This window comes from Paralichthys olivaceus, chromosome 2 (genome assembly GCF_024713975.1).
Source record: "Paralichthys olivaceus isolate ysfri-2021 chromosome 2, ASM2471397v2, whole genome shotgun sequence".
Taxonomy (NCBI): domain Eukaryota; kingdom Metazoa; phylum Chordata; class Actinopteri; order Pleuronectiformes; family Paralichthyidae; genus Paralichthys; species Paralichthys olivaceus.
In genome coordinates this window covers 16,771,717-16,795,664 of record NC_091094.1, presented here as the reverse complement: position 1 = coordinate 16,795,664, position 23,948 = coordinate 16,771,717, and the positions used below count along the sequence as shown (strand labels likewise).

Genomic DNA, 23,948 nt, shown 5'->3' with positions numbered 1-23,948 from the left:
ATCAGTACAGCTTCCTTTACTTGATTTTAAAATAATAGTGTTAGAAATATACAGTACAAAGTCCAGGACACCATTTCGGCACATAAGTGAAACCAGTGATCAGGGAAACGAATCTTTGCACAACAGGACACAGAGTCTTTATACAAATATGAACTTATGTTATAATTGTTATAGATTAAATTAAAAAAAAGATATATGGAACCCGTGTACTACTCCACAATTTCCCAACAGAAGAGCATGTTAAGTAATTTAAGTACAGAGGCTGTAGTTTTCGGCCTTTATCACTTTTCCAGGTTCATTCCTCTTCATGTAAGTGCAAAAAAAGCATAGAAACTATTCACTGGCAGCACCGTCTCCAACAATACAGTACATGGCAGAGCTACAGACACTTCTATACATATAAAATTACTCATTCTTTGATTCAGCCTGTGCTTCAAATAATTAGTCATATAAATTCATTCAATCTCTCACAATGAAACAAAGGCATAACTAAAACATTTTTGAAAAATCAGGGTGTTCCAGATTCAGGCATTTCTAAGTGAGGTGAAAATATTTGTTGTTTTTTTACACTTCCCTGAAAACAACAGTAAAAATGACTGAATCTTACTGAAAACATTTGTTTGCAATGTTTTGAAATCTCGGATATTGTGAAAAAAAGATAGAGATCATAGAATATTTATAATTTCTTTTCCAAAAATCCCCAATCCATTGATTTGGGGGAATGTTGCTGATGAGACATACAGGTCAGACGGATGCAATGTTCCACACTGGCAGGTATCTGGGCCATCGCCTCTTGAGGCTCTCAGCATCACACCTGCTGTAACAGCAGCTGACAAAGTAGGTGAACGTGTACCCGTGCATAGAACAAAATGTCTTCCTTTCCTCAGTCAGGCCAAGAAAGTTACAACTTCCAGACATAATCAAATACTGTTTTTTTTTCATTCCCTGTCCAGCATTTTTGGTTTCACAGTCGGTGACAGGAGTATCTGGCAGAGGAAAGGCAGCAGACATTTATTTCCAGTGACTTGCCAGAGCAGCTGATCCTATAAAACTGTGGCCTCCTCCATGGCATTGACCCACCTGTATGAGGAGCAGAGTCTAAATTAGGAACAAGAAACAGCATCAACCTCAAATGTTTGTATGTATTTTCACCTAAAAACTACCAATCCTGTGCCTGTTACCACAGCATACAACTACATCACCATTATTTCTGTATTTATTTAGTGCAATTTTTTCAGGCATTTATTGAAAGGTCATTATGTGTAAAATGGGCAGAGAGAATTGGGGACTAACATGGTACCAGGTGAGCTATAGCGTGCCGACATCATAAACTGATCTATTATTACCTATTGCTCCTGAATTTTAAAAACAAGTGTATCATGTCCAAGGCGATTAAGTTGCAGAGTGCAGTGGTTAGCACTGACGCCTCACAGCAAGATGGTTAGCGGGTCGAATCCTGGTTCACAGTCTTTCTGTGTGGAATTTGCATGTTCCCCCTGTGTTTCCACCCCAGCAACCACCTGCAGTTTAAAGGTGTTTCACTCCCCATTATCTCTACATCACCATATGGAGTGATGAAGTTGGAGCCTGGACGTCAAACTCTAACTATGTTATAATGAGCTCTCAGTTCTGCATGTGTCTCACCTCTGTGCTGTGTAGTTGTCCTCAGCTTTAAAGGTGTAGTACAAAGTGTTTTTGTGGTAAAGCTTGAAGACATTGGCCTCCTCTTCGTGTCTGTCAGGCAGCTTCACGGTAAAACCCAACAGAGGCAAACTTTCTGATGCTACTTTCTCCTGCAGATACAAAAAAATTAGTTCGGAAAAAAGAAGATAATTAAAAGATATAAGGATGTAACTGTAACTTTGTTCTTTTACTTATTTTTAGTTGAGTGGTGGCTTCAACTAAAACTACAGCTGATGTAAAGTTTGTTCGAGTGACTGAACATGAACTAGTATGTTCTGTTTTCAGACATGAACTCCAGAAATTGTGTCCTGACATTTTCCAGAGTTTGCCTTTTTCACATGCAGGATAATGTCTGGGTCAGATTCCTTCACAATGACAAGAACTTTTCTGGGACATTCATAAGAGGGCTGGCATCTTGGTAGAGCATGTAGGAGGCAGGACATGAGGTATACATTCTGCTGCAGAAAGAATTAGTAAAGCTCTAGAATCTCATTGTTTTTCCAAACAACGTCAACCTGTATGGCTCCTCTTTTTCATCCTGAGACATTTGTGTTCTTCCAGTTTTGCGCTCGTCATATGTTGGAAACATCTCTTTGCTTTCTCGTGAATTTTCCAGACATTTTCCTGCTGTTTTCTCACATGGGCTCACTTCACTGCGTTCTCACATAAATGTCCAGATTTCTGAGCATGCGTGAAAGTGGAGTAGGTTAAAGGGGAGTGCATGTTTCCCCTCACCTCTTGAGCTCGGTAGGTGTAAAGCACCTTGTCTTTTAGAAGGAACCACAGTCTCTTCCAGTTCCTCTTGCTCTTCTTGCTGCGCTGTAGACTGCCACTAACGGAGCCTTCCTCTGACACTGTCACCTGCACAACAGGAGCACTGTTACTCTACAAAACATAACAGAAATGACATTCACATCACAGCATTAACTCTACACTCTGCAGTGAGCGCAGCTCCTTCACAGAGAGAGAGAAAGTTGTACCTGGTTGAAGAAGACGGTGCCTTTCCGATGCCTCCAGATGTTGGGCGGATGAATGTTTTGGAACACAGCAGAGATTGGACGACTGGAGCGGTTTGCACGAGGGCTGTCTTTACCTGTCAGTGCAGACACATCTACACCTGCAGAGGCATACAACTTCATATCAGCCAAAACACAGAAAAGCTACAAAAGTACAACACTGACAAACTCCAGAGCATGGAGGGTTAACTGTGATCGTCTGATCTTTACTGCACCAGAGTCCATTTTTGTTACATGATTCTAACAGTGGAAACAAAACAGTATGAATTCAAGAACATCCATCCATTCATTCATTATCTTAATCGCTAATACTTGATGGGTCACAGGGAGCATCAAGACTATAAAGATTCCCATTCACACCTATGGTCAATTTAGAGTCTCCAATTAATTTAAACCCTAATCTGCATGTCTGTGGACTGTGGGAGGAAGCTGGAGAAAACTCATGCAGACACAGGGAGAACACACAAACTGTCAAACTGGGATTTGAACCAAGAAGAACGTAATCACAGTTATCACAGTGAAAAACAATTGACACGATTTTCCTCCTACCCCCAGTGTGCCTTGAACTATAACTGTTATCTACTGTTAGTTCTATTTTTCAAATGTACTTCCTGTATTTTAACTGTCAATGGTTGACTCCACCTGTATTTAAAACTAATGCCAATGATGAAGATGAGTGATGTAGTTTCCATGTAGTGTGTTACCATACTCCCTCTTCTGGATACAGGAAGAATAGCAACTCTAAACGTTGGGGGCTCACATGCAGACTGTGTGACAAAATGATTGATAAAAGCAGAGTCCCTCTGGACCTAGTTTTTGTGGGTCTGGTTTACCTGATTTAAATGGCAATAAAAAAATTTGATCACAAACAAAGCAGCATTTCCCCACCTCTCTTCTTTAGCTCACTGTAGCAGTGATCACACACTTTAGCCATGCGGTCCTTCATGTATTTCAGTGGATATCTGTTCCTGGAGCAGCTTCGACAGACAATCTGCAAAATCCAGTTACCACAGGAACAATGAAAACATCCAACACACTCTGTGCTCTGGTCAAAAGCACAGTTTGCTGTACCCTGTCTATATATAATAATGTAATACTGATAGTAAAAGTATCACAGAGCCCTGTGTTTTATTTGCGTGACTCACTCTCCCACAGCCGTGACAGTGATGTCTACGAAGAGTGAGGCTGAAATCTGCCGTGCAGTTCATACACATCATCACTTGAGAGACTGGAACGAGTGTGGGAGCTTTCTCTCCGAGAGACAGAGGCAGACGATCTCTGGCCTGAAACACACACACACACACACACACACACACACACACACACACAGACAGCAATTTCAAACACCTGCATGTTGTGTCTCATATTGCTGTGAAATGAATAAAGACCAGTGGCTGCACAGACAGAGGGAAGCGTTCAAAGAAGCATCATGTTGACGAAAGTGTTGCATCATATAACATTAGCATTAGCATTTGAATGGAGTGTTGATAATTCAGCGTGCACCATATTGACATGTTTTGCATCATTGATGATGCAGCCACACTTCTTTAAAGGAACACATGGTTTCAAACGAACCACTAATGTGGTCGGCACAATGTTCTTGTGAAAGTGCAATTGTTTTAACCACCTGTATTAATTGTGTTAGTTAAAGTTAAATGTCCATGGGGAATGTGGTGTTATAAAGCCAACAGGCATATTCCAGGAATGGTTGAGTGATCTGTTGAAGGCTGGACTCCTCTGCCTCAGTCTCCCTGTTGTTGTTGAGGATGAGTTTGACCGCAGAGAATGATGAAAACAGAGACAGAGTTAACTCACTTCTCCTGAGCAGCTGTTGAATGCTGCAGATCCTCTGGTGTGTTCGGTGACAGCGCGGCTCAGAGTGTAAAACCAGTCCTCTCTTTCAATGAAAGAACTGCACAACACACAAAATAATTCAATACTATATCATTTCAGAGTTGATCTTACAAATGAATAACACCAAATATGCTAAAATGTTTTAACCAGCGCTGATAATGAGAAACCTTGCATCATTTCTAGTTATTACTCATCATTTAAACAATGACCCACCTTGCAGACAAAGTGATGGAGATGTCTGTTCCTTCAATCTTCAGTGCATTATGGACATTTTCTATGATGGGTTTACTGACCTGGGTAAGCAATCAGAAAGTCAGAATGACAAAACATGAGAGAGACAAATAAGCAAAGGGCAACATTTACTAGTCTGATAACTGAGGAACAAAATTTTCTACTCTACACATTTCCTGTTATTTGTTGTTAGCACCATTTAACCATATCCACAAAAACATTACAGCCTTTATGGTTAACTGAATATTTTCACGATTATAGTTTGTGTTTCTGTTATAAAAAGCTTTAAATACATTTTCAACCCCTGAGAACCCCTCTGTTAAAATTACAGCATGCGGTGATTCAATGAAAGACTCGGACCTTTAACCCGGTGAGAGGCAGCGTGTTCTTCAGTCTGTATTTCCCATCCTGCTGAGGGTAGGTGTAGAGCAACACGTCGTTCATCTGACAAGAGATTTAACATGAATCACTCTGTTCATCTGAGGAATATTCAAGACATTTTTAAATGCAGATGTATGGATCAATTATAAGGATAAAATAAATCATCTGCCTACACTTCATCATTCAAGTATGTACAGCTTTTCTCCAATAGATGGGAGTATAGGCGCGCGCACGCACACTCACTTACACTTAAAGGTCCTGTGTGTAAGATTTAGGTCAAAGGGAACTATTGGCAGAAATTTAATGTAGAATAATCCTCATGATGTTTTCACTAGTTCATTTCATCTAAATTATATGAATTGTAGTTTTTTTAGTCTTTACCCCAGAAAAGGCCCTTTATATTTAAATACTTTATATTTACATTTAGGGGGTCCTCTCTACGCAGGCTGCCATGTTTTTTACATTAGTCCAGACTGGACAAACTAAACACCTTTTGAGTTTTTATTACATTTAAAGGCTACCACAAGTTCTTTTTCATGTTTGGAAGGAGAGGGTGAAGTGAGGGGTGTTCAGCTGCAACATGCGATTTCAACACTAGATATTGTAATGGAAAACTTGCATATGACCTTTGCTTGAACTCGTTCCTATGTCTGATCAATGCTCGTGTGCTGTGTTCAACAATAACTCATATAAAAACACAATTGTGCTTGCATAAGCGGAACTGTCTGGCTTACGTGCAGAAGCGGACGTTTCGAAACTAGACAGACTACTTTTACTGTTTTACCCTTAACTATCCAATGCCAGGACTGTTGCTATGCACTTGGCAGATGTAACTTTATAGTTCATGTCCTTTCTTGATGATGATCCTCTTGTTGACCCTGATCTTTGCAGTAGCAAACCTCTTCTTTCATGCAGAAGTAAGAGCAGACAGCTTCCTGTGTTAACCAGACTATAGGTGGCTTCAGTTTTTCATGCCATTACTCAGTAACAGTTGCCTCTAATGTTTCCTGTTTACCTGACTGTATAAAACCTTCTTCTTTCCCTATCCGGGGTGGTTCCACTCTGAGCATTCATGCTGAGTGTGAAACCCTCTGCAGAGCTCTAAAGACCCAAAGATAATTCTGGTCTGAGAAACTCTTTATTTCACATCTTGAGATAAATTTCCACCACAATATCACAAAATTCTACACACTGCAACTTTAAGAGGTTAAACACAAAGTTCAAATTAAAAATGCGTTTATTACTTTGATTTGTTTGTCCACATTAATACACAAAAACTACTGAAAGGATTTCCATAAAACTTGGTGGAAGGATGTGATATGAGCCAAGAAAGAATCCATTAAAGTTTGGCACAGACAGAGGGGTCGAGCAGACTTTTTGTTTATATCCCTTTCAAAAGAATTGTGAGAATTTGTTCTTCTGCAATGCAGTTTGAATGTAAGGGGACTATTGGACTTTGGTGGAGGTACATTTTATGCTATATAGTGTCAGTCTAGCTGCAGAATGATGTAGAGTGAAGTTTGACGCAAGAAGGCTGTTTGCATCAGAGACAGTTTTCCACATGAATTTAACACATATATGTACAAGTGGGATGTTGTAGGAGTTGTACGTGTACATAGATATCTGGACTTTAATGCTAGAGGCATCTTCAGTTCTAACTGACTAGTGGGATTTTCAGGTATTTAACCTTCACAGATACAAGTGGGATCTGTGACATCACAACTGCAATGACAAGTGTGATGTGGAATCCTGCAGCCTATTGTGCATGTGCACTGAGGACAGACATCTCACTGATGTCTGTCCTGAAGAGATTACTTAAAATCAGTGGTTGCACTTTTTTATTATTATTCCAAGCAGACCATTTGTATATGTCTTCAAATGTGACTGGAGGGGAACTATGCAGTTTAAGCCCCTGCCTCAATTTTTACGATCATAAATGACTGAGATACTTGAGGTAATAGACATCAAATTGCATCATTAACCTCTGTATTATTATTTTTTCCAGTGTATAATTTTACTCACTGTCCCTGTATGTTTTAGTACCTGCTTCAGGAGCCAGCCTGCTCCTGCAGACTTGTTTTACTATGCTGTCTCCAATATTAATAACAGATAAAAACACGTGAGCAGCAGCTGGTTGGATAAACTTGCAGGATAAAAAGTTATGCAGTGATGATAACCAACATTCTTCCAGCAGAGACATTTACGAGCATTTTAGTGTCAAGCCCAGATCGCAAATTTCAAAGACGCCACAGGAGGGAGAAGCGGTGTGCTTTGATGATGCTCTATGGGTAATTTGCAAAGGCGTTTAATCTTTCCAATCTCTTTTTTAAACTCTCTTGATTACAATATTGTAGTGGCATCTCTTATCTTATACAGGCTGTTGCTTTGGTTCACAATTGATCAACTGTTGCTTTTGTGAAATTCATTACTTGGTGTTGACCTGGCAGTGAAGAAGGACATGAACTATCCTTAGTTTTCATTCACAACTTTATTTATAAGATATGTATTTCAGGTTGAAAATGATCCAATACAGCTAATTCTGGGTATTTTTACACAACTAAAGATATGTTCCTAACATCTGCTGGTTGTCACAAACATCCGATAACATCAACCAGTGGTAGGCATTAATTAGTGCGGCAGAACATACAAGGGATATTCTCCATCTTGTTCTAAAATGGGAAAGCGTTTAAAAAGACATGGAGGTAATGATGTCTGATCTACTGAGCAGCCACATGGCTTTCAAAGTACTGCCATACAAACCAGTAGCCAGTCAGATTTACCTTTAGCCACAGTGTACCCTCAAGTTCAGCCTTTATTGTTGATTACAAGGCCAAAACACTTGATGGCGCTAAGGTACTAAGGGAAGTTATATCCATCCTTCTTCCGCTGGTGGCCACTAACACCTGCTAACCTCTGCTGGTAGCTGGTAACTTATATTTTGCAGAAAACCTTCAAACGTACAAGGGACATTCAACATCTTGTCCTATATTCTAAAAACAGTATTTTGCCTGTTGATTGTTGAGCACTATGAGCACTGGCAAATAGGGAAGGATGTGCATCTCCTTCCTCCACATCTGCTTGACTCCTACTTAGGCCCTGATCAGACCTGGTATTAACATCTGTCTCGGGTGAGCCGATCACAAATACACAACTTTCTGTTCATCAGCTCACACCTGGAAATAGCATCTCCACCTGTGATCAGATTTCACTTCGCCGCTCTGTATGCAAATAAAAATGTGTATAATTTGCCTTTGCAAAGTCTTAAGTATGTTTTTTAACTATACAAATGGCTCTGAACTCAGTGTGTGTGTGTCTGTGTGTGCTGGTTCTAGGAGATAAGATTTTAGTCACCATGAGGACATCGCCCAAGACGGATGTTAATGCAACGTCTGAGAAGGCCCTTGAACTCAAATGATCTCAGTGAGCTGAAAGCACTGTACATAGATGTTGAAGACACTCTGGACTAATATTATCTGACACATGTACATGGACTCTATAGTTTATGAGGAGCTGGTGTTGACCTTCGCTGTGTTGTCAGTAAAGACCTGGCTCAGGAAGTCCGCATTCACAAACATCCTGTGAGGAACCTCAGCTCTTAACAGCTCAGTCTGGACCCAGAAACATAAAAATCATTGAACAGGTATCTCTTAACTTAAATAATAAAAACAGGAAGTATTTACCAAAAACAGATGCCTTGGCTGTTGACACTTCCTGCTGACCTTCATCAGGGTGCCCTCCTTCACAAAGACCTGACAACAACAAAAAGAAACAGAGGCTTAAATCAAACTGAACATTTCAAGTTGTCTGGTCATGACACATACAGGACGTCTGCAATTATTAACGTTGTTTTTATTTCAAGCCGGGTGGGGATTCCCGGCTGAATGACTGAGTAAAGGCCAACACAGGGGTGGTGCAGGGCAGACAGGGTGGACTGGCGAGCTTCAGACAGAAACAATGCTGTTATCAGAGTCGTACCCTGCCAGGCTGCAGCAGGTCACGCTGGCCGTGAACACTGTACTCGATGTTGACCAGACGCAACAAGTTCTCCTGAGGCACAAAGAGAGAAAAGAGGAGAAAGACAGAAGAGGATTAGGATGCCAAGATGAGAGAAATGACAAAAAAAAGCATGAGCAGTCAGACTTTTTCTTCTGCTGGGCTGTTTTCATTCATCATGTAATAACACCAACTAAAGAGGATCCAAAAGGGGTTCAGTTTAAAGATATAAAGAATTATACTCTTTTGATAAAAACCACACCATCGGAAGTACTAGGTTTGTGGATTTTGCAGATATGTTTAATTTCTTTTCAGGATTCAGCAGTTACAAATGACAACACATGATACTTACCCCATGTTTTAAACTGTCATTTACTTGATCCTCAATGTCCGACACTATCGCCACAGCAGCTGAACAAGAGAAACACAGACAGAGAAATAATTTAATGTTACACAAGGGGACAGAGTCACAATGAATATTCATAATTCATGAGATGTTTCTTATTCCTCGCTTCTGTGTAGAAAGTCACCAAACATAAAAGTCAGAGTGAGTCAAGTGTGGATGTGACTGCGTGTCTGGACTCGGGTGGCTCTCTTATCAAAGATACAGTCAGAGATAGTGTTGCTGCAACTTGCCTTCTCATGAATTACACATCGCAGCCTTCACACAGAAGAGGGCTGGAATAGCTTCCTGGTGGCTTACCACCACAGACAAAGAAATCTAAATTGGCTCTCTCATGGCCATCTCTCCATGCCAAATGAGCACATACAAATTCCCTGTAAACACACAGCGACAGAAAGAGACCGGTAATGCTCTCCTGTGGCGACACAGAGCAGCTGAGGCTGCTGTTTGTTTACGATACCTTGGGTGTCTTCATACTCTTTGGAATCAGGGGAGAGGTTGTTCAGGTAATCTGTGAGAGGGGTGAAATAAATTAATTCCTCCTAAGAGACAAGGATCAAACCACTATAGGAGAACTATATTCTTATTCAGAGGAGACCTGTGGGTTCACTAATCCTCACCAGTGAGGAGCATCCGATACTGAGCAACTCGCACGATGACCTGCAGGAGCTGATGTTTGAGAGAAACCTTTTCCCCAACTGGACTCTGCTGCTGAGACATAATGAAAAAAATTCAACCATGTCTTTTCATCGTTGCTGTTCATTCAGGACACATTTACTGTAGAAGTTCACATGAATGCAAACAAATTCACATCTGATTCATTAAAACAGTCCTGGGTGGTTAAAACCCCCAGAGAAAATCAAAGTTCTACTGAGAAGTAAATAATACAACACTGGACCACCAATCATATTCATGAATGAGGCTGCTGGTCACCACAGTGCTTTGCAGAATGAGTGGTTATGTGTGTGTGGGCATGTGTTACTTATATTACTGTTGTGGGGACACAGTCACATTGATAAATGAACATTAGATGTAGATATGAGGGTTTAAAGTTCATCCTGAGGGACTGCTGCTGCTGCTGCTGCTCTTTGTAGAACAATGGATATCAATCGTGTATACATACTTATACAGATGTGTATTTGTGTATGTGTGTATATATGTATATATGTATATATATATATATATATATATATATATATATGTATTTTTTAATTAAGAATTTGTATGTTTAATCTTTATTTTTGTGCTAAATCTTATTATTGTGTTTAGTCTTTATTTAGCTTTTTTGTTACTGGATGACTCATAGGGAGGACTACAAAAGTAAGAATTTCATTGTCTGGTCCAAACAACCGTTTTATTGTACACATGACAATAAAGAGTGTTGTATTGTTTTGAAAATGAACCTCTGGATCTTATTCTAATAAAGAGATCACAATTCATCATTAATCCAGTTTTCATGACAATCCATTTAACACTCGTAGAGATATTTTAGTTTGGACTGGAGCCTGAACAGATGCAGAAATCTCCCTGTTGATCTTTTAAGTATTTCATATTATAACATCCTGTTTTTTAAAGCTTTATACCTTAAACATATCAACTTAATATCTTCTGTAAGAATGCCCAGGCATTTAAATGATGTTAATTATAACTCCTCACTAAAATGCTCAGAAAAGCTGCTGGGATAAGCATACATTTTAATATTCCCCTGTTTTTAAAACATGTTCAGTGGTGTTTCATTGTTGTTCTGAGTGGCTCATGCCAAACATATTTGTTCCTCACCAAAAAATACATAAAGTTTATATTTTTCCTTTGAGGGTCATGACTGTAACACTTAACATGCAAGAACACAGTGTAGTTCTCCCATTAAATTAAATTAAGACTTCATTTAGCTGCAAGCATGACCTTTTTTCAATGTTTGGATCTCTTGCTTTAAGCACCCCCGCCTCACAGACACACAAATAAATTTACACACATACATCAAACACACTTTGCCATTATCATCCATGTTCCTGAAAAACATACACTTTTGTGTCACTGCACATAACAAACACACTGGACCCTGCAGATTAGAGACAATGTGCACAAATAAAAAAGAAAGAAAGATCAAATATCAAAGGTTGGCACCAAATTTTCTCTCTGTGATTTTTAATTTAAAACACCAGCAATCTTACACGACTGCATCTAGATTTATGTTGAAGTACTTTCATTATTCCAAATGTTCCCATTGGGCCTGTTTTTGTCTTTTCATGCAGGCTATATCCAAAATGTATTTTCTTACAGACTACTGATCAAGGGCAACGCTGCAACGAGAGGAGGAGAAGAGCTGAGGAGGACGAAGATGAAGAACATATAGAGGCTGACTTTGTGTGAAAGTACTTTGTGTATCAGTATGTCTATGTATGTAACAGATTTTTTACATAAGTTGATACATAAATCTCAAATGAGCAGAAAATTCATAGAGCTCTGTGAATTTGTTGTGAATAATAATAGAAAGGAAAGTTTCACATTGGATGCATCTGAGAACATTTTATTCTCCAAAAGTTCTGACTATTGTGATACATGTGTGAATACTTTGATTCTAAATTTACATAAGTGTGTTTTTAAATGTTGCATTGTGCATTATGTGTTGCATTACATGTTTAGGGTTAGAGAGTTGCTGTCAGTCTGACCTCAAACTGGTGAACAATCGCAGCAAAGCAAGGTGAAGTCCGGCAGCTGTCCTCCAACAGGTTCATACTCCGGTCGTAGTGTCCGATGTAGGTGGTAAAAACCAAGAACTCTGCTTTTCTGGACAGGAAGATGTCAGCGATCCTCTGGCTCTCCTCCCTGTAGAGCGGAGAAACAGTCGTAAGAGTTAGAAGCAGTATATAGCAGTTATATTTATGTGTGCTCCCTGTGGAACCATGAAAGAAGGATGAAGGGGGGGAAGTTCCTTTAACTTTTGGCATATGGCTGCATGGATGTGTGCCAGCATTCCTTATTTCAGCAGGAGTATACATGTGATGTCTCACCAGTGTCGGATTCGATTCTCCAGCTCGCTGAGGATTCTGCGGTGAAGGGTGTAAACGTCCGGTAGTTCGTTGAGAATCTCTCGAAGTCTCTCTTCCTCCACGACAGGTTCGCCCTCGTCCCCGACAGCTGCCCCCACTGCTTCCCGAAAGTCCTGGCACATAAGATGGGAAGGTCATGTCTTATCACTTATGCTGAAAATATTACTAAACTTAGAGCTTCACTTAAAGGTCCAGTGTGTAAGATTTAGGTGAAAGGGATCTATTGGCAGAAATCTAATATAAAATAATCTTAGAGATGTTTTCATTAGAATATTTGGTCTAAATTGTACAAATTGTTGTTTTCTTTACCATAGAATGGGCCCTTTATATTTAAATACTTTATATCTATATCTGGGTCCTCTCTTTGGAGGCCACCATGTTTTTTTCAGTAGCCCAAACTGAAAAAAAAAAACACCTTTTGACTTTTTATTATGACTGAAGCTACCACAGGATCTCTTTCATGTTTGAAAGAGGAGGGTGAGGTGAGGGGTGTTCAGCTGCAACATGCAACTTCACCACTAGATGTCACTAAATTCTACACACGGAACCTTTAAGACTGCATTTTCTTCCCTCTTACTGCAGCTGAACAACAATATAATATCTGACAGCAGGGTGTACATGAGCTATTATATCAAGGACACTGGCTTAATCCACACACCAGAGTGAGAGCGATTCTAGGTAGGGAAGTGAAAGAGCAGCACTTGTTCCTGCTCCAGTAGAGCTGCAGACTGTTTGTACTGTGCATTTTAGCAATTAACACTTGTACTTAGCTATGACCATGAACATTAGAGGTCATGCTCAGAACTGACAGTGAAATGAAAAATAACATAAACAGCATTTAATAGAAGTAAAAATTAAGAATTACAAATTAATAAATATAATATCTGGACACACACATTAGCTGAGTAAATTAAATAAGAATACACTCACTTCCTGAAGAAGCTTGAGGGCTTTCACGTGCCTGTGAACAGAAACATTTCCAAAATTCAATGACAAGCCGATTATTTTTGACAGAGAGGTAGATATGTTTGATAAGGGGGAATGAGTTAACTTACAATCTCTCTGTATCCACCAGTTCTTTCGCTACGTAAAAGGCTCTGGATCGGCCATCAGCCTGTAAATGATCGCATTATTAATTTGTAATAAGCCCAGGGGTTAGGAAGAGCTGAAGCTGGCTCTGTCCACATCTTCTCTAAGCAGGAATCATACTTTGAATAACGAGGACAGTGTTGTAGTGGCCCATTAACCTCCATTAAAATCCTGGCTTGTGAAAGCAGTCGCCCAAGGTGAAACACTTTGTTTTATTTGGTTGAATTCTTAAATATGTCTTCATTTCTAGCATAAAGAAAAATGTGAAACCATCTCTTTAAAAGAGATGCTACAAAACAAAAACAGATTTAATACCATTTTAAAGGATAGTGGATAACATAGGTCCCTGCTGAAAGAGTAGGAAATATCAATAGAAGACTCACAGGCTGAGACATTCTACAGTAATTACTCAGTGATAAAGATAATCATAATATGAATTTATAAATTCTGCATTACAAAGGCACACACGTTTGTGCTATGATGACCAGGATCTGTGTATATATATATATAATATTGTAATGATTGTAATATTTCTCCTCTGACCCAGCATCAGATTACCAGAACTACTGAGTTTATGTTGGGGGACTCACAATTTAAGGGGGTGGGGAAAACCCTATCCTGTCCTCTCATTGCTCTGAGACTATTTGGGCAGGATATTAACATTTTTCAACACGTCACAAATGGTCTATGCATTAATACTATTTTCATCTTGACACAAAATCAACTCACATTAGCCAGAACTAACCTGTCTGTTATAATTGCTGTCTGCACCTCCATCTTCCTCCTCAGAGGTGCGGCCCTGCTCCTCCTCACCCGCTGTCTCTCCCCTGACATCACCCACTGAACCGGTCTGTGGACTGACAGCCACTGAACACACGTTGTAGGCTTCTGTATAGGCACTGCAGGGAGAACATCAGATGAAATACAGGGAACACACAGTTGATACACAAATATCAATGATATTTACTGTGACAGTTTGTATATAATCACATTTACACATAATACTAATGCAGTAAGTAAAGAGCAATGTCTCCTGACAACCAACCATGTTCAGACTTCAAATATCCACAATACAAGGTGGTTCTTAACTTTATGTATTGTCACCCACTGAATGAAGGAATGTCTGTGTTCACTCCCATACAACAATTAATGTGTAGGTGACTTTAATTATTAAACAAGGTGAAATACTTTTTTTGCTTTCTTGCCAAAGCTGATTAGCAGCATGTTTCCATTCTTTATGCTAAACAAAGTTAAGAGGTTGTTTGCTGTAGCTTTACGTGTAATGTATAGACATGAGTGGTATAGATGTAATTGTCTGTCAGAAAGATGTCAAACCTTTTCCTTACGGGTTTTTAGGGGTAGGGGAGATGTGACAGTTTCCAGTATTACACAAGACAAAAGGAATAATTAAAAGAATCTGTGAAAAAAAAATCAACAAATATTGTGAAAGAGAAATATGTTATTTCTCTTTTTCCTTCAATCGTCTTGTTATCCCTCAGATTTATCTTGGCAACACTTGGGGGGTCTTGGTTCACGTGTTGGGAAACACTGGTCTAGTCTGAAAAATGGACTTTCTGTTTTCATCATAAATTTGTTGTAGAATCTGTCATTCCTATGAACTTTCAAGTGAAGCAGATGAAATTCATTTAACCCTCTAAGCCATTGTATAGTCTATTGACAAATCACTATAATAAATGTACAGCATTCAGTATTAGCAGCAACTATGTATAGATAAAGTATTATGGGTCTACAGAATCCGATAAAGTCATCCTGAAAGGCCTACGGTGACAACTGATCCCAGTCAGGGATGAACGTCAGTGTTTTATGTGACAAGATTCTCTTCTGCAGGGAGCCCAAATGAATATGCTAATGTGCAGCTCAGCGGGGAGCGTATGCTGTGCAAATAAAAACACGTCCTTAAGTTACAGTAGTATTGCGGCAGACCTCTATGTGACCAATTGCCTTGACAATGATCCCACAATGTCTCACTCCCAGCAGCAATGGACTGAATCCCACTGAGATGCAAATTAGATACATATGAACGATTTATTGGGCCGTTCAGATCTCTGCATCGCACACATTAAAGCTGCATGGCCCATTACTGCTCATAGGGTCTAACTTTGGATGAGATACCAGGGATGCTTGAACCACAAACTACATGTTTCTATATTAGGCTTTTATATCACTCGCACTGTCTCCGTCACGTCTCACTGTCCTGCCATGTTGTTCAAAGGCTCAAGGCAATGGGGATAAATTACAGAAGGAGATTAAAAAAATAGATAATTTTTCTTTTTGCCTCAGGTTCCTTGTGAGCCTACGGTACAGTGATAACAATGATGGGGCAAAATTGCCAATGATCAAACTATCTGCTAATATTATTACTTGACGTTTTCGAAGATAAAGGCAAATAAAATTTCAGCAAAATAAAGATTTAAGTTTCATAAATATCCAGACAACCAATGGACTGGTGTTTCTTTTCTTTGATTACAGTCTCTTCTTTCAGAAAACTATCATACAACTTTCTTCTGTTTAGTGTTAGCTCATAAAACCTTGGCACACATGACGTGAAACTTGTGCAACTGTTTGTGTTTGAAAAGCAGGTCATAAAACTCATATTTGCTCAAATTTACGTTAACAGTGGTGCATGGTATCTTTTTCACATTCAGATTTTAATGACTCAAGTCCACTTTGTTGATTTGGATCTATGCTTTGGAGTCATTGTTGTGCTGAAATAGGGTTTAGACTTCTCTTAGCCTTCTCGCCTGAGGGGTGAACTTGACTTGTGTTGGAGTGAATCATAATTCCTTCTACCTTGACTAAAGCCTCAGGTCTGGCTGAAAAAAAGCCTCCACCATGTTTAATCGTTGATTTCATCTGGTGTTTGTTTAGTTATTTTTACTGGTGTGTTCAAAGTTCAACCAGGGTCTCATCAGACTGTACATAACGTTTCAATGTGGTCTTGGGAGAATAGATTTTTTTTCTTTGCAAAGTTTAGCCATTCTTGGACATGTTTTTTCATGTGGCAAGGCTTATCTCATCACTCCATAGACCAAACATACAGTATGAAGACTCTGAGAGATTGTTGTCACATTTTGGGAGCAGCCAGTACTCGTCAGAAATGTCTGCAGCTCTTTTAATGTTGCTTTATGCCTCTATGCAACCTCCTTAGCCAGTTTTCTTCTTCTTTTGTTGATTTGGGTAGACGTCCTGTTCATGTTATTGTCACTGTTGTTCAGTATTCTCTCCACTTGTTGATGAGCTGAATGTGATTGGTTAAATTTTAACTCAATTATAAGTTATATGTTTTTTCCTTTCAGTTATTTTTTCCATTTTAATTTTAGAGGTTTTACTTCGCATTTAAGGTTGAAAACAAATTCTAGATTTATTCATCTTGTTTTCATCATAAAACTAGATTTTAACTGTAAAGCCAATTGTACAGTTTTGCTTGCCCACACACTGGGATGGTGAGCAGGATGAGAGGGAGCCACTGCAGTGAACTACTGCTGACTACAGAACATACTGAGATTGTATCTCAGCTTGTTGTTCTTCACTGGCTAGAGAAGAGCAATGACTCCAAAATGCTCTGACTATTCATCATCCTGAGCAGCCTGTATGATATGGGCACACACCAACAGGAATGCAGGGGGGATGGGTTAATGTCAGCACAGCACTGCTGATCATACCAACAAACAACACCACAGCACGCAAACAAGAAGCTCCACCAACAGCATCAACACAACAAGCTGTTTCTGCACCGAAGCAGATGATTTATGAATGAAACCACCCTGTTTTTAACTCCGACCTGAGGGGACCACCACCACCACCCCCAGTGTTTCCTCCTCCACCACCCAACATGCCCCAACAACACAGGGACACATCACAGCTGGGGTTTGCTGATCTCATTGCAATGAAAAGGGGAAGTTACCGTACAGCACTTTCCAGGAAAACTGATCACAACAACCCTGTCGGCTGTGATCACAGCATCAGGGGACTCAACGTAATAAATAGTTATAAATCTTCCTCCCCAGGGGCATTGTTAAACCTACACAGTAGAAGTAATAAAAAAAGACCAATGCTTGGTGCAAAAGGAGGTAAGGATCACTAACATTATGTCCAGCAGCATCACACATGAACACACACTTGAACAAAGGCTGTATGGATGATCAGTCTGTTGGTTGGTTTGTCCACTGCTTTGTTCTAAACTGAATATCTTAACAGCCATTACATGTATCGTCATGATATTTGGTACAAACATTCATGATCCCATAAAACCCATTGATGTCGGTGATAGATACAGATATTGTTTATAGAGAGCATGTTGCAACTGCATTTTGGGCAAGGCCAAATGTTTGCTATGCCAGTTGAACAGTTCAAAAGGTTTGTGATAAACCAATCTCCATCAACCAATGCTTTAAAAAGCCAGGTGTACTTGCACCTTGGTGGATTGCCATTTCTAATGGTAATCTATGTAGATGCATCACTATTACAACTATATTCTTTTAATATCTTGATAGTGCATCATAAAAATAACCAGAGACCAGGTTTTTGTTGGTCAAATGCACATTTTCCTGCCAATTCTTCTAGAAAGCAAGGTACCAACCATGCACCTGATCACACCTTCTTTTATTTTATTATTATTATTATTTTACCAACCTGCCCATGAGTGCTCAGATAGGTGCAACAACATGGGCAATGGATTTGTACCACACTAGAGCCCATAGTCTTATTTGCATACCTTTCTGTTTCCTCTTCAGGTGACTGAGTTCTGCTCTTAAACCCTGGGAGGCTGCTCATATCCACATAACCGTCCGTGTCATTGGCAGATGACAGGACTCGACTGGAGGCTGGACGGTCAAAGAAGTCTGTGAAAGGTCCCCGTGGAATAGGCCTCCGCTGTGGGACCTGGATGTTCTCATAGTCTGAGCTAATGGCTGGAACATTCTCATAGTCTGAGGTATCTGTGTTGGGGAAGGAGATGGAGCGAGGCTTGGTCAGGGGAAGAGGTATGAAAGGCACACGGGATCGGTCCTCAAAGGACTCCACTCGGATGACGCTGCGATTGAGAAATGCCACAGAGCTGCCTTTTCTTTTGCTTTCGTTGTAGAACAAGAAGTTGGAGGTCGGCTCAATTGAAACTTGATGTCTACTAGCAGAGCGTGAGTTGAGCTGCGGAGACCTACTTAAGCTGTGTCTATCTAAATCCAGCAGTCTGCTGTGAGTGTGGTGGCTGGACTCCGCTGAGGACTTGGAGGAACACGGGCTGACATCCACCACAGACTTGCTCTCTGTTTTCCGCCTAAACTTAAGCATCAGGAAACGCTTAATGGAGGATTTCTTTTTCCTGTTTTTCTCTGACGAGTCTCCCTCAATGAAAAGTGAGGGGGAACTCTTCGTGATGGGCCTCTTGGTGATGTAGGCCAGCTCAAATGGTGGAGGAATATCCACCACAGATGTTGGAGTGGACAGGCCACTGCATGACAGTGGTGAGCATCTGGAGAAGCTTCCAGAAGAACAAATGGCTCCTCTCTGTCTCTGATGTTCTTCTTTGTCTCTGTAAGCACACAGAGGTGTGTCTTGTGCCTCCATGGAGAGGGAGCGGGGGTACAAGGACAAATAGTGGCGTTTGGAGTAGCTATTGTGCCGCACTGAGTTTAACATGGGACTGCTGCTCAGAGCAGGTTGTCCGAATCCACTCATGTAGGGGCTCGGAACATACTGCATTCCTATCTCAGCCACATTGTTATTAACATGGTGCGAAATTGAGCGAGTTTGCATCCTTGGCGGCTTTCTATCCAATGGAAAAATATTTTCACTCTCTGCACTGTGCCCCGGCTCCTCGTAAACATGATCATCAATGATGTCCTGCTCTGTATCAGTAGTGTCATCCAGAAATGGGACTATGTGACCGTCCAAGTCATCATCATCATCTCTAAAGACGTCTGAGTTGCTTGGGGAAAGTAGCTGGCTTACAGAGAGAGATTTGGTCAGCGAGGTGTCAGTGTCCGTTGGCACTGAGATGGACACCAGCCTGAACCTCGGCTGGTAGTCCAAATCATTCAAGAAGGCCTCTGTTGTATGAGCTTTGTGCTCTTCAGTTTTAAAAGACTGCCATTTCTGACATGTTCTTCTCACCTTGTTCTTCTCACCATTTTCACAGCCGAATCCATCACTGTTAATAATTTTCACGTAATTCTCAAAAGATACACATTCGATTTGTCCATTTTCTGCTGTTTCCTCATAGTTCCCAGCTGATACAGATGAAAGCTTCTGAGGTGTTTGTGGACTATTTGGCACTCCATCAGCTTTGTTATTTCTTCCCATCATCTCTCTGTTAATAAATTCATCTGAAGAAACATAATAAGGCTCTTGGATTGAATCCTCCTCTAAGGCAACATGTTTCTTTGCTGTATCACAGAAGTGTTTCTGGTCTTCAGGGATAAAGTCATAAAACCTAATGTTCTGTAGGTTTTCACCCTTTTCCTTCATTTTATGGCCACACCGCAACTTTAGGATGTTGCAAGTGATGCCACAGTCTGAAACAGATTCCTCCTGCCTCTCGTCTCCATCTGTCAGGGAACCTTGTTGTGTATCAGTGTCCTTCTTGTTTTTGTTGATGGGGAAACCAGGTTCATCTGTGAGCGACTCAGTTAGATCATCTGCTGTACAGTCGCCTGCTTCATCCTCCTTGATTTGGAGGAGCTTTTCCTGCCTCTCCTTAATGTCTCGAATTTCAGCAGAAGAGCCGCTCGTCTCCTCATCAATGCTATTAACAGAAATATCTCCCACTGAGAGGCCGTCTGTTTCAGCCAGTGCCTCACCTGCATTACACCCTTCAGCGTCCATGTCATCTGTTAGGTCTGCGTCAATCATTTCCACCACCTCCTTGAGGTCAGCCGTAAGTTCAGAACTAACCCACAGTGTTTCAGGGGAGACCGGCTCCTCTGTTAACGCACTGTCAGTTAATCTCCAGTCCTCATCCATCTTCTGAATCATGTCTTCTTCCAATTCCTTTTCTTCCTCTGTCACCTCTCTGTCCTCCAGCCCTCGTGACACATTCTGCAAATCTTTTTGTGGTGTTTTTAGGACAGTGGCGTTAAATTGTTCCTCTGCTATAATCCCTCCATTTAGACCATTCTGGGTCTCGTGATCTTCATCAGTCTCACCGTCTGAAGTTAGTGAGCTGCCATTACTGCATACTCCTCGGTTGCCATTAATCTCTAGTGTGAGTTTAGGTTTCGGAGCGATGGTAGGTTTGGGACCCCTGGGTGCAGACATGAGAGGGGAGGGCAGCTTCAGGTTGGCGTGACAAACAAATCTTGTCGTCAGCGCAACAGAAGGCTTGGTGCTGTCTAACAGAACAACAGGAAAAGGAAACTGTAAGATTATGAGCTTTAAAATAGCAAACAGGTCATTTGTATTGTGTCCCTGTGACCTAAAACTGCACAAAGATTCCATCTTCACATGTAAATATATTTCAAGCTGATCATTTTAGTCAACCAACTACTGAAGGCTTCCCTTAGTTAACATTTAAAAGCTGCTCAAAATGTAAAAAAAATGCTCCTTAAAGATAAAGAGAATAGAATAGAATAGAAGAATAGCATCTATTCTTTCTAATAGAATACAAAAAAAATCTAAGGGATTTCCCTGACTCACTTCCTGTGATTCAAGGGAGAGAAACCCCTCTCAGGCTGCTGCTGCTGCTTTTAGAGTGTTATTGTAAATGCAGAATATAATGACAAAAACACAACCTGGAGCCTTTTTTATGTGTATAATAAATTGAACTCATAACATATGATCATTTGCAGAGAGAAACCTGGAATGAGGCTAATCAAGCATGACCTCAGCAAATTACTCTCACCCACCAAACCTATAAAACACATACTTTATGTAAACTGCAGTGCAGCCGGCTGAGAATTCAAGTGGTTTGAGTTTTGCAGCTAAAATGAGTTGATTTTAGTTTTGCTTAACCACAGTGAAATATAATAAAGTCGACCATCACTACTCTGATAATTACAATAATCTCAATAATCACTTCATATGTTATTGCCACCACTGGATTCACCATCTATCCACAGGAATGTAGGAGAAACTCAAAGTAGTAAATCAAATCAAAGAAATCTAAAAGTCGGTTCTCTCTGCCAATCGTCTCTGTCGCACTTACGCAAAAAGCTTTACGTTAAATTATCGCGTCCACTGTGAAACTAGGCTTTTAAAACCGCCCGTCTTTTCAAAATAAACGTCTCACCTGTGTTCATTTTGTCGAAGAAGCGAGCAGCTCCAACATCTCGCTCCAAAGAAGCAGCTGCGATACACATCAAGTGAAAGAGGGGAGCGTGCAGCCAACTCTGTCCAACAGAGAGAGAGAGAGAGAGAGAGACTCTGAACACAGCTCTCTGTTCCTCCGAAAGAGAGAGAGAGAGAGAGAGAGAGAGAGAGAGAGAGAGACGCAGCTCAGCTCATCGCTGTGCGTCCTGGACGCGACTGGAAACTAAATGGAAAGACGCTCGACCCCCTCCCCATCACAGTCAGGACCCTCCTCACACAGCAGTAGCTCCAGGCCAGACTCCAGTGATGCAGATGTTTACATCAGCTCATGCAGGTGAATTTAAAGACTGATTAGTGTTTTTATGACCTATTCTGTCTCAACACAACATCCACAGCGCCTGGAGGAAAATTCTTCAGAATTGGTACAAATGTCTGTTGGACTCAAGCATGATTTAATTTTGTTGGTCGAAGGTTGAAGGTGAAGAGTTACTGTGATGACACAACGCATTTTTGTTCTGCCTAGAAATGCAGTATTTCAGGAACACTGGGAATTTCTTAAAAAGTCTGATTAGAAGTTGGTAGTCTAAGGTCTAACAGTCGAGGTCATGGTGCCTCATGACCGCAATATAATAATAACACCTGGAGAGAACATTTAGCGGTGGTCAAAGGTCAAGGTCACAATGGATTCATAAAACATGTTTTTACTTCTCTAAACTCAGGACTGAGATTTTTACAACCTGGCAACCCAAACGTTGTTCTTATTAGTAGTTTATATTAAACCAGCAAATTCCAGTGTTAGAGACTGTATTTGCATCAAGTTATGATCAAGTGGAAACAATATATTCTCAGATCTTAGTTGGTATAAAGCCACATTCCTCAGTATTCCCCTTCACGTCTGATTAAAAACCAGTCTGTATCTGCGATCTTAAATCAACTCTCCTGCATTGATAAACTTGTTTTCCTGCACACCCATCTGACGGTCTGATTGGTGTACAACAAGCTCTGTTCTACATAACAGGAAACTGCTCTCCCTGTTTCCTGCTCAGCCCAGCCTCACATCCTCAGCAGCTCATGGACATCATGCTCACATTTAACCCCTCTGTGAATTAGCTGTGACTCACAGGCGGTGAAGTAAGAGGAGCTATTTATACTCTTGAATCGTGGTCAGCTGGTGAAGATTTATTACAGTAAAAAATACCTCTGCTATGTATCACAGCTACAAACAGCAGCATAAATATGGGGAGTGGCTCCGTGGAGGCTCGGCATACAGCAGTGAGAATTCAAAAAAGTCAAATCCTGGCTGTTTCGACGCCACACCCAACTCACATCTAGTTTTTATTTGGTGCCATCTATGGACTGACCCCACAGGCCCTGACACAAGCATATAATATGATGTAATCCTCATCTTATAGTACATTATAAAGGGTTGTTATTGGAGCTAATCATGGTTAAACAGCCCACTACAGTAAACAGACACTTCTGAAGCTTCTCCTGTTGAGGCTGTACAACAGATTGATATGGTCTCTCCTTTGCTTCTTACATGTGATACTTTTCTACTTTTCTTTAATTTTTTACTAAGAAACACACAAACCAAACTTACTTTTTAGTTGGAACAGTTGCTTATAGTAGACACCATGAATGTGTGGCTCTCACTGAGACTTGAAACAATATTGTCACTAACAGGGTTCAGCTCATTGACAAACATAATGTGGCTGCACCTTTAAACTCCTTGTTGTCTGTGCGATAATTGTAAAAATGGTTGTTTATTTGTTTAAAACCAAGATTACTTAAAACCTGAAACTTGGTGGAAGGATGTGGAATTGTCAGGAAAGAATAGATGAAATTTTGGTACCAATCGGAATCAGGGGGCAGAGCAAGTTTTAGGACGTTTTTCAACATTTTCGTGAAACTTCTAAATAAATAATGCAGCGATCTTGATGAAACCAATCCGGCACAATCAGGGGACTGAGTGTGTGCAATTTG

The 23,948-nt window shown here is 40.4% G+C and overlaps 1 protein-coding gene across 3 annotated transcripts; it reads right to left on the bottom strand.

Moving 5' to 3' along the window:
• Positions 1 to 22,122, bottom strand: fgd5b (FYVE, RhoGEF and PH domain containing 5b). Of its 3 annotated transcripts, none has more exons than XM_069539472.1 (21): positions 21,946 to 22,122; positions 18,436 to 21,049; positions 14,446 to 14,599; positions 13,667 to 13,725; positions 13,542 to 13,572; positions 12,573 to 12,724; positions 12,231 to 12,387; positions 10,182 to 10,272; positions 10,022 to 10,072; positions 9,511 to 9,569; positions 9,141 to 9,212; positions 8,846 to 8,914; positions 5,145 to 5,228; positions 4,767 to 4,846; positions 4,515 to 4,611; positions 3,845 to 3,982; positions 3,588 to 3,690; positions 2,664 to 2,800; positions 2,419 to 2,544; positions 1,645 to 1,793; positions 1 to 1,080 (listed from the first exon to the last, which is right to left on the bottom strand). In XM_069539472.1, exons 1-21 carry the CDS (start codon positions 22,013 to 22,015, stop codon positions 1,044 to 1,046), a joined length of 4,530 nt encoding a protein of 1,509 aa, XP_069395573.1. In that variant the 5' UTR covers positions 22,016 to 22,122; the 3' UTR covers positions 1 to 1,043. The 3 variants fall into 3 exon arrangements, with proteins under 3 accessions (XP_069395573.1, XP_069395568.1, XP_019941925.2); XM_069539467.1 differs by having other exon boundaries at positions 2,446 to 2,544; XM_020086366.2 differs by having other exon boundaries at positions 10,182 to 10,269; positions 21,946 to 22,045.
• Between the last annotated feature and the right edge of the window lie 1,826 nt (positions 22,123 to 23,948).

Excerpts from the sequence above, each read along its gene's own strand:
- fgd5b (XM_069539472.1), bottom strand. The coding sequence starts at position 22,015 with ATGTGTATCGCAGCTGCTTCTTTGGAGCGAGATGTTGGAGCTGCTCGC. Across the intron at positions 2,545-2,663 it reads GCACCGTCTTCTTCAACCAG|GTGACAGTGTCAGAGGAAGG; the intron begins GTACAACTTTCT and ends CCTGTTGTGCAG. Across the intron at positions 1,794-2,418 it reads ACACCTACCGAGCTCAAGAG|GAGAAAGTAGCATCAGAAAG; the intron begins GTGAGGGGAAAC and ends TTGTATCTGCAG.